Source organism: Megalops cyprinoides, chromosome 4 (genome assembly GCF_013368585.1).
Source record: "Megalops cyprinoides isolate fMegCyp1 chromosome 4, fMegCyp1.pri, whole genome shotgun sequence".
Taxonomy (NCBI): domain Eukaryota; kingdom Metazoa; phylum Chordata; class Actinopteri; order Elopiformes; family Megalopidae; genus Megalops; species Megalops cyprinoides.
The window spans coordinates 40,454,149-40,465,000 of NC_050586.1; the positions used below are offsets into that span (position 1 = coordinate 40,454,149).

General features: G+C 44.0%; 1 protein-coding gene across 1 annotated transcript in view; it reads right to left on the minus strand.

Moving 5' to 3' along the window:
* Positions 1–1,575: 1,575 nt before the first annotated feature.
* rfx3 (regulatory factor X, 3 (influences HLA class II expression)) overlaps positions 1,576–10,852 on the minus strand; it is a 29,886-nt gene continuing 20,609 nt past the window's right edge. The window contains exons 14-17 of the mRNA XM_036527869.1: positions 10,223–10,431; positions 9,273–9,426; positions 4,371–4,413; positions 1,576–4,219 (exon numbers count right to left, since the gene is read on the minus strand). Coding sequence (XP_036383762.1) covers positions 3,960–4,219; positions 4,371–4,413; positions 9,273–9,426; positions 10,223–10,431 — 666 coding nt within the window. The 3' untranslated portion in view covers positions 1,576–3,959. The remainder of the gene's footprint in view (positions 4,220–4,370; positions 4,414–9,272; positions 9,427–10,222; positions 10,432–10,852) is intronic.

The window sequence follows — 10,852 nt, forward strand, 5'->3', positions numbered from 1 at the left end:
TATGTTAGTGGGAATACTCACATCTCGAACAGCTTCATTGTAATTCTCCTCTGTTAAGGAAGGCAGAGATTTTAAACTTCAGTTTCAAAAACTGGCCTGCATAATTTGAGATTTTAGCACTGGAACAGTCATTGGCCTTTAAAGAGAACAATAAGGCCCAAAATCAATGTCTGTCATTTCTAATCTTAAAAAAATGTTTAGTAAGTACTTTAGTGAAATGTTATGTACAGTTAAAAATAAAATGTTAGGCAGTGTATTGTATGGATTCAGTGTAAAAACAAGGCAGGAATTTTGAGGTTGAGGTGGGATCACCGATCACATGAAATGATTCCTAGCTGGCACATTTCCCAAAGAAATGACAGTAAAAATGATGAGACAAAAAAATCATCAAATTCTAGCAGCACAAAAAGGCATGCAAACCCAAAACAGCACTTTTAATATTCTAATGCACAAAATCAAGCAAGAATTAAGAAAAAATCAAACACTTTCTGTGAACTATTTGGCTCCTGGCAGAAGAGGATATGAAAAAAGGCAGTTAGAACCATCCACACAGGACTCTGGAGACTATGAGAGACAACCCAAGCAAGTTGTTTTTTTTTCACTTTTAGACACCATTTTCCAGCTAGTCAGAAGTGAGGAAAGTATTTCACAGGAAATGCTACGACAGTGTAAAAATAAAGACGCATGCTTTTCATTGATGTTCCAACTCAGAAGTGCATCTAAAATCCCATCGATTAAATATGTCATAAATATAAATAAATTACATATTAAAAATACTACCGACAGTTCTCCGGAACCGACATCTTAAAACATTTAGTGAAGAAGTCAATCAAGTAGTAGTACTTAAAGAAACAACAAGCTGCCATTAATTTTTCCAGTGTCAATGCATTCCGTTGCGGTGTTCTTCATGGAATAATAGGGATCAATAACAGGTCAAGTATGGTATGGAGCTGGTCTCATATGTAATTAGGGTTGCTGGTCAGAGAGCTGCAAAGGTCTACTGCTTACACCCATACCCTCACAACACACCAGAATCAAGCATGACACTCTACCAGTCCTTCACCACTTATTAACCCTCCATTAGGTGTATATATTTAGGCCAAAATGTTGGACAGATTGGTTTTCTCTTGCCCCTTTTCTCAGTAGACAGTAGAGTATATGTAAAACAAACTTCATAAAGCCTTTCAGCAGTGAGAGTGTTTTTTGTGTGCAATGGTCCATTTGCTGTAAGTTACCTGTTTCCTTTCACAAAGTATCGTAGGAATACTTTGCAGAAACAGATGGGTCATATGGGGCAGCTAGTGAGACACCTTTTGGGGTGGGCGGGGCAGCATATTTTCCCAGGTGGAGGTGGACAGCGGGCAGCTCCCTGATCACAATTCCCACAGTCCCTCCCCTTTTCACAGTCAATCATCCAATCACAGCAGAGCTATATCCAAGGATACACCACAGGGTGACCATCAGAGCAAGCACATACAAAAACACAGAGGAAACAAACATACAAACAAAAAATATATAAAGTACAGTCTAATAGAAAATGTACTGTATAATTGAAAATATCAACTTTTGGTCCACTATATATACATATACAGGTTAGGGTAACAGGGTTGGGGTTGGTTGAGGGCTGAATTTTAGAGACTTGCTGATGTTCATTTTTAAAAGAAATGAGGAAAAAATCAGTGAAAGCAAAGTGGAGGTGCCCGCAAACACACACACCATGCCCAACTGTACATGAGGGAAGGGAGAGATTGGGTGAGAGGGGGGCTACACTTGAACACACCAAGGTGAGGATTGACATGTACTGCGGTGCCAAAGATCAAGTAGTCAATCTTCAGGACTAAACTCCTCCAAAAAATACAACACCAAAAAACATCTCCAAAGTTCCTGGGGAGAGAAGTCGGAGGTGGGGGGTCTTGGGCAAGGGGCAAGAGGCAGGGCTTGGATATAGGTGATAGCGCTTCAGGGACACAAATGCAACAATGTGAAATAAAAAAGAAACTGCAGCTGGTTTAAGGCACTATGAAGACGCTGAGGTACATAAATCCCTGACATTCACTCTGTGTCACAACATTGCGCGGTCATGACAGGAGACAGGGCCTCACGACGGCGCACGCAGGTCGCCTCCTACCTGCTTCTAATTGTTTTTTTGTTTTTGTTTTTGTTTTTTTGGTCCAGTCAGAACGAAACAAACCAAACGTCTTACATAAATACAGGAATAAAACAACACAGCATGCTTTCGTGTATAGTACAGAGAAAAGAGACCCAATAACACAATGCCTTTTATGCAGCTATACAGGGACACCTGGCTCAACAAGCACAATGTTTCACTCAGAGAAAAAAAGCTACAACAGCTGACTAGCCAGCATGGCGACGCTCGGGCAGGCGATAGGATGTCACCAACCTTCTGACTGTCTCACTACATTCTAAGTTTGCCCAGCAGTCCTCTCATCTAACTCGTAAAATGATACCAAACGCCATAGCTCACCTAATTACTTAAACTGAGGTAAAAATAGCGATAAAACTATAATAAAGCCTTCCCGAGTGACATTTTCTTGTCGCTAGTTCACTAATCTAAGCTAGGGGACACAAAGCAAGTCCTTCTCCAAGACAACTGTCTTTCTGAATACAAAGGGGCATGTTGACAGTTGCTCTGTGAGGGATCTGTTGGATTGGATATGTGTTCTCAGCCATCGCAGGCAAATTTAGGACTCACTCAGACACGGAGCATCACGGAGACAGTCATTTTTTAGGTCCCCCTTCCCCACAGAAGAGTTTCATTTGGGTGACTGGTTAACCTCTCTCTCCCAGCACAGCTACAGCGGTACCCACACGCCAAAAACACCATCCCTTTAGCCCTCCTGTCACCTTGACTAAAGCAATCACACACACACTCACCTCCAGTGTTGGGTGGGTTGTGCGATATCTAGTTTTTGGGTTTTGGTTCATCTTCAGAAGTGACGTTTGTTGTTTTCACGGTGGATACTAACTGGTCATGTGACTTCTGGTAGATCCCGTTCAAACAAAAAGATCACAAGGTTTTTGCTTATCTCCCTGTATGTTAGAGCCATTGACGTGTTTAATTAACTGGGCTGACAATGATTGGTTTAGCCTCATTCCCCAGCTGCTGCCACGACGATATAGCATCTTGGGCCCAAAAAGTAGTCTTGTCCATAGGTTAACATTGGAAAGCTTTCATGACAAGAGTTAAATGACACTGTTCTACATGACCTGTCAATGATAACATTACTGAAAGTAAGTGAGTGCACTGTCTGTGATCAGCCAGCTGTACAATGTTAGAGTCACATGTTAGCACCCAGGTCTCTGATACATCCATCACACAACTTGAATGCATATTGCTGCTCTATGGCAAGTAGAACATGCAGTGAATTTTCAATAAGTAAATACAGCTTAAGAAAACCGGGGGCTTTTTCATTCCCTCGACCGCCGGACATGCTGCTGGTTAACCTTCTAAGATCAGCTCGAATCCAGGGATTTTTGTTGCTACCTTGTACTTGAGATAACCAGCCAATCTAGTTGGCTAACTACTTAGCTTGGCCTGTAGCTAGCTATGTGGCCAGCAAGATGCCAAGCTAGCCAGCTATGCTGTGCATTGTAAAAGACAGCCACGTGTACACATTCTATTTTCATTAGACTTCCAATTGCAATTTCGTCGTGCTTACACAATGACAATAAAGTTCTCCTTGATTCTTGATTCTTGATTCCTTTCGCCTATGAATGAGAGGCCACTTTTCAGGCCCATGACACTATATTAGAGTGGCCATAGTTGGGCACCTGCATTGCTCATCCAGTTAATTATGCACGATTAATTAGAGCACTAGACGGCTGTGTGGGGGAGGGGGGGTGGGCTGGCACATACAGAGACGGTAAGCAAGAGAAAGAGAGGACTCTGGATATTGTTGGGGGCGGGGGGGGGGGGCATGTCTTATGTGCTCCCCTCCTCAGACAGAGGTGTACGTATTCCCCGTGGTGCTGCAGTGGCGGATGGTGGGGGTCAGGATGTGCTCTGTGTGTCCCGACGCCGGCTGGGGCAGCGAGTTGAGCACTCCGGGCTGGACCACGCCCACAACGGCGCTACCCCCGCCGTCCAGGGCGCCCACCTGGAGCACCTGGATCACCTCCACCTTCTCCCGCTTTGCCAGAGGCTCTCCGCAGCCGTCGGGCTCTTCCTCCGCCTCGCTCTCCATCTCACTCACCTCGTCTGGAAGAGAAAGGCATCAGGCGCTACGTCATTGGTCAGTCGCTGCATTATGACATCATCTGTCTGCCCCTCCCTCTTTCTGCCTGCTCTTAAATCAATGAAAAAAATCCATACAATCAAAGCACACACAAAGGCAGCCAGTTCACCTCACCTTTATCAATGTTTGCAGGTGACATGGTGTTGAGGTCGTCGAACTGTGGAATAAGGAGAGGTAAATAAACATAAAAGTTAGCTTCAGCAAAAACTTCAAAACTTAATTCTGCTGTCATATCTGGTTCATGACACAATGACCATTGCATATTTGTTGTTGCTTTTCCATCAGTCTTTTTTTAAGGTCTTGTTTTGTTTATTTTAGCACTTACGCCATGCTTGTTCTTTGAACCCCTACCTGAAGTCAGATTGTTTACTACATGCTGAAAGTATGGAAACTATGCAAAATATTGAAGAATTGATCTGCCCCCAATACAATCTGATCAGCATGACAACTTCAACAAGCATGAACTTTAGCTAGCGCGGCTTGCTGTAGTCACCTGTAACTAGCTAGCTACTTCTTCCAGGACTGAGTTGTTGCGTCTTCCTAGAGACTGCTTACCATCCCAGCTCAACTTTACATAATCTACACAGTCGTTATTCCTCTCCTGCTCAGATTCTGTCTGACCTGTTGGGTGTGAGAATGACTACCTTCACTGGTGCAAGTCGCCGGTGATTTAACTGTGTTGACTATGTCTGCATGCCACCTAGGATCGGTTGGCAAATGGCTGCTTCACCGCATCGCTTGGTTACATTACATCTACTTTTTCATCATCAGGTAGATGCTCTTATCCCGAGCTCCAGTTCTGGAGTAGTTAGCATACTTGACTCTGAGGAAGCATTATTACAATTACAGGTAGTTAGCAAGTCTCTTCCTTGCTAAACTATGATCTGACCGCTACATTGGGAGTTTCCTTTAATGATCCTCACTGCTGCTTCCTTATTTCATCATTCACCTGAAACTGAATAACATGTCGTTGCGTACACATGGCCCTAAAGTACCCTTATTTTGAACTTTTACACCTTAATAAGGAAGCCCATAAGTCTGTTGCTTCATGTACTTAATATACTTGTTGGGAACCTGGCGTCTTGCATTCCCACAGGTTCCTGGCCTTCCTTTTCCAGTATGACGTACTTTTGTAATTCAATTTACATGTTCTGGTCAAATATGCATCCCCTTGCAACCCAATTGCTTAAAACAAGATTACAGAAGCGCTGCGGGATAACTATGTTACGTGCATAAACATGTTTACCTAATCACTAGAAAACAGAATCATTCTGCTATATGAGACACTGAAAACTTGCACCGCAACACATGGACCTCAAACAAGAAGATGCTGCTGCTGAATGAATTTATTACAGCAAAAATGACCTTCTTTCAACAGACACTCGGCGTCAGGCCAGTGAAATTAATCTTCTAAATCAAGCTGCTCCTCCTGGATTTGGCTACGTTGACAAAACCCGACCCCACTGGCAGCGGTACTGTGATATTTCATTTTCATCTCAAAATTCAGATGATTATTGTAATAAATGTAACCTCGGTTTAATAACTGGCATTCAGGTAATGAAGTTCTGTGCCTTTACCATCCTCCCAAACCTAGCTCTGTAGTTTTAGTGGAAGTATCTGATCTCACTTTCACCTAGACTCATGTAGACTCTTCATCTATATTGTCTTCAGCTGATTTAAAAATTGAAAATATCGATTACCCTGACTACACTCTCACTGCTGAATTTATGGCTGTCTTGGATTGTTTCAATCTTACTCAGCACATTAAGCTCTCTATATACAGCCATGGCAGCGCGCTTGACCTTATTTGCTCCTCTGATCTAGATACAGCCTGTCAGTGGCCTTGATCTGGGCCTCCTTGAGCAAACGTTTATTGCATTTCACATTTATCCTCACACTCCTTTCGGGTCGTGAACAGACAATCCTATTTGTAGTCTTAAAGCTGTTGACCCTGTCAAAAAATGACACTCTGGTGGAGAGTCAGCTGGCTACCTGCAGCCAGTTGCTCATTACAGTGCGATTCTTGATAAATTTACTTTCATTGAAACTAAATGTGTCTTCTTCTCCTGCTCCTCCCATGTACACTGCTGAACTTCCTTAAATGAGAAGGGCTTCCTTGAAAGACTTGTTAGACTCGTAAAACAATGAATTATAAGGCATGTAGAAGCCGATGCATATCATCTTCCAATTTATGGTCTTGCACTCAAGGCTTCTGGGTCCTCTTACCTCTTAAATATTAACAACATTTAATGCAATTTCTTGTACAATAATTCTAGTAATCCCAGAATCCCCTTCACATTAGACTGCTTCAGCCGGCTGTTAAGACTGGTGCATCAATAGTTCCAGAGCAAAATTTCTAAGACAGATAATTACTCTCAGTCATTCACATTTAGTCCCTTGGTAGACGCTCATATCCACAGTGACTTACAAAGCAAGGACACATCTAGTAAAGTCTCAAGAGCAGTACAAAGAGACAAGGACAGGCTACATCTGAACTTGTCAATCCATTACATAAAATAAAACAGCTTGAGTCACTGTGAGCCACTGTGAATACATAAGTGTTATAATCAATTTCAATTACAAGCGCAGAAATACCCTTCGGTAACAGAAAACTAAAGATTTGAGTCATGATTATGTATGGGAGCTGAGACACAGTCTGTAGAGGTGGGTCTTCAGTCTGCGGTGGAAGCTGGCCAGCGCCTCTGCTGTCCTGACCGCTAATCAGCTGCTGTCCTTTGCCACTGCGCTTACCCTTGCTCAGGCTGTGGTACAGATCACTGCTGAGGCCTCATTAAATGTTGTATAAGAGAACGGGCTCTAAAAATGTTGCACCGTGGACAGTTTTCATTACAAATATGACTTATAATACTGTCCCCGAGACTGTAGCCAGTCTTCTTACTATCTGCTTCTCTATAGTCAATGTCATCAATAAATCAATAGGACCGGGCAGTGTTCCTGATACCTTTACAGCCGTGATTGTAACATCAGTTCTAAAGAACCTTTAGCATATGATCTTCATATCTACAAGTCTATATCCAACCCTCCCTTTCTGGTTAATATGCTAAAGCTTGCTATTGCTTCACAAACTGAAAGAATCATGTCACTGACCCTACACCACTGCAGTTTAGTTGTCACTCAGTGCGTTGCACAAAGGCAACCCTCGGCAAAGTTGTGTATGACCCGAATGTCTCCTAACTCACAAAGTCTTGTTTTTCCTCATCTGGCTGGATCTTAGTGTAGCATTCGATATTGTACACCAGCATATTTTGCTGCAGCAGTTGCTAAATCTTCGTACTGTATTTTTGGGACCTCCTCAGATTTGTTTATGCTCTACCTGATAAACAGGTATCAGTTCATAAAACATTAAATCTGTCACAGGTTTATTCATGCAAGGTATCCCTCAGGGGTCTGTTCTAGGACTACTTATTTTATTATTTATATGGCATATCTGGAGCATGTCATAGAAAACTAAGGATTTATCTCCCAGTGCAATGAAGATGAGATATGAAATGATACATATGATAATATGTTAGCCCTAAAACGTTCACCTGTCTCCAAACCTCTCCATTTGTCGCATGACATTAAACACTTGAATCTTCTGGAGGGCATGCTACTTAGAAAGTGCCAGTTATATAAAGTTATTGACTTTAACCTTGAGGTGGTTTTAATGTTCGTGCCTTTCCATCATGTTACCTTAGCAACATACATAACTTACAATTTTTACGTTATCCATTTATACAGCAAGATGCTGAGGCAATTTCAGGTAACTGCCTTGCCCCAGGGTACAACAGCAGTGCCCCACCTAGGAATCAAACTGGCATCCTTTGTTGTTCTTCCTAAACCATTATGCCACTACGCAGCCTCTCCATTAATTAAACACTGTATAAGTTATTCCTCATCCCTAGATTAATGAATATTGCACGTTATTGTCGCAACAAAGCCTGACTTGTTCTATTATATGTTTCTCCAAGAGTGCACGACACATTTCAATTTGTCCACAACTTCCTCAGTCCAACCCACTGTAGGCCATGCAACTACTACTTAATTACTTCTATTCCTAAAACACATTCACTGGTTTCCAGTTAGAACCAGGCTTGACTCTACAGCTGCTCCTAACCTCCTAGGGACTGAAAGGTTTGGTTCCTTGCTACCTGATTTCCAGTTGCAGCCTTACACACACCCTCCAAACCTTCATCATGCATCTGTCAGACATGTCTCCTTCATGCTTCGGTCTATCCTCCTCCTCCTATATTGGCAACCCAGGACATCTGACTGAAGAACAGACCTGGGGACCACAGCCATGAGTAGCACAACTCAGGGGACGCGAAATTAAAGTGTAAGTTAAGATTCAACACCCGTGAGAATATCAGGCAAAATAATCCCAAGGGCTAAACAGCACAATAACTGAGGTTTATGGGTAATGAAGATAACCATTCAGAAGTAACTCTGTCTAATTATCTGAATTTGCGGCACCTTTTTAAGTGCAGCTTCTCGGTGAGGTGCTTTTTGTTTTTCTACAGCAGCCGTATATCAGAGGAGACTTCCAAAATTCATGTGCATCCACCGTGACTACTCTGCTGAGCCATGCACACTGTGCTATTACTGCAGGAGATAGAAAAAGCGAGAAAATGACATGCAACAATGTGGTTTAGTGGTTTAAGCTGGGCTAGTCTGGGGGCGTAAATCAAGCCAGTTTGGTTCATTGTGTCAATCGAAAATAGAACAGGCAGTGCATTTGGAACAAATCCGTTATGTTGGTGTAGTCTGACCCTCGCATGGCAGTTATGGCCATCCGATGCTGGGCTTTTTGGCAGCGACGCCCCTAATCTTCGGAGATCTTTCTCAAAACAGGTTCACGACACAAGATCGATGAGTTCCTTAAAATAGAAACCCTGAGCTCGGCTGTTTACACGCGCTTTGAGAGGCTGTCGGATAGCGCAGGCGACGGGAAATCTGTTTACTCCGCGAGCAGACGGAGCCGAGAGAAAGGCAGGAGGCGGCTCCTCTCGCCCTCACCTCCCCCATGATGGCGATGGGCGTCTCGCCCGTGGCCTGGGCCACGCGGTGCTCCACCAGGTAGAACATGTACTCATCATAGAGCAGGCGGATCAGGTGGAAGGAGCCGAAACTGGCGGCGCTGCGCAGGGTCAGGTCCCGGATCACCATGGAGCTGTTGGGGCAAGAGGGGCGAGTGACCGCGTTAAGCCAAAAAACACGGCATTCAGAGACAGGGCTCTCAGGTCGCGCTCTAACCCATTGCTTTGTTCGAACAGCAAGCTAACGGCAACCCTTAAGTTAACAGCAACCCTTTCAAACAGCCCGAACAATAGTCATTTGTCACTGGGTGTAGCACAGAGTTGTTGACTGGGCAGGGTCATTTGGAACAGGGGTGTTATTAAGCCTAACTTCCCAGTTCATTAGTTGTGTGGTCACATGCTGAACCTAAGCAAGAAGGGGAAGGGGCAAACAGCTTTGCTGCTTATTTTATCAAGCGACTCTTCACCCCACCTAAAACTAAATGAAAAAATAAATCACTCATCTCCCTCAAAATATGTCATATAATTTGCAAATATGTTAGTCAGATATCTGTTACACTTTGTAGTAAGAATATATGGTTGCTGAGAAATCACTGTAGCTACAGTTCCTTAATAATTGTAGCTAAGTGTTTTGTCATGCAGTGTTTCTGCCTTAGCACAAAATGCCTTCTGTGGTTAGTCGAGAAATGACCTAAGAAGCGGATGAGGGCCATTCACATGGAGCTGAAGGAATCTGCCATCACACCAGTGAGTCTTACAAACACATTTTAAATAGATGAGCCCTGCACTTTCATTTTCTGACATGTATTCTGCATGAAGTCCAACTTACAGCAATCCCCACAGATAAGGGCAACCGTAAACTTATCAGCAAAGTAACTTTGGTATTAATGTTGAGATCCTCAGAAGGGGCGGGGTGGGAGAGTGACTGACCTGTAGAAGGACCACTTGAGCAGGAACTGGCGCGCGGCCTTGGGGAGGCTGGGCCTGCCCTCACAGGGCTTCAGCACCTGGCTCACCACGTTGTCCAGCCAGGCCGCCCACTGCTCCAGGGAGCTCTGCTGCTGCAGCGTTGCCTTGAAGTCCTGCTCCAGACGCTGGACCACTCCTTCCTCGCACTGGCACACCCACGAGGCCTGCTCCTGTGGGACGCCACACACGAGTCACGTGACCGGGGCCTTCCACACCGCCCTTCCGAGGCAGCGTGGACTGGGGGATTCCACACACTGCCGCCGAGGGTACTGCTGTGATCTCTGGCTCCAGCCACTTTGTTACTTTGTGTTCATATACCACTAAGAGCCTGAAATTATCTTAAAAGTTCCCAAAAACAGTGTGCTACATATCAGAAAATGAGGCCTGAGGAGGGTGCTTGGCTGGACACCGTACGAGATCATTACGTGGATGGCATCCCGTACAAGCCAAAGGTGTAAGTTCTTACTATGTCCAACCAAACACATTCAGCTGGTTTCACTTTCCAGAGAACACAGACACATACTCTTACCTATTACTAAGACAAACTGTGTTGTGCAAAGACAGACAGACAGACAGATACATGAGACAGGG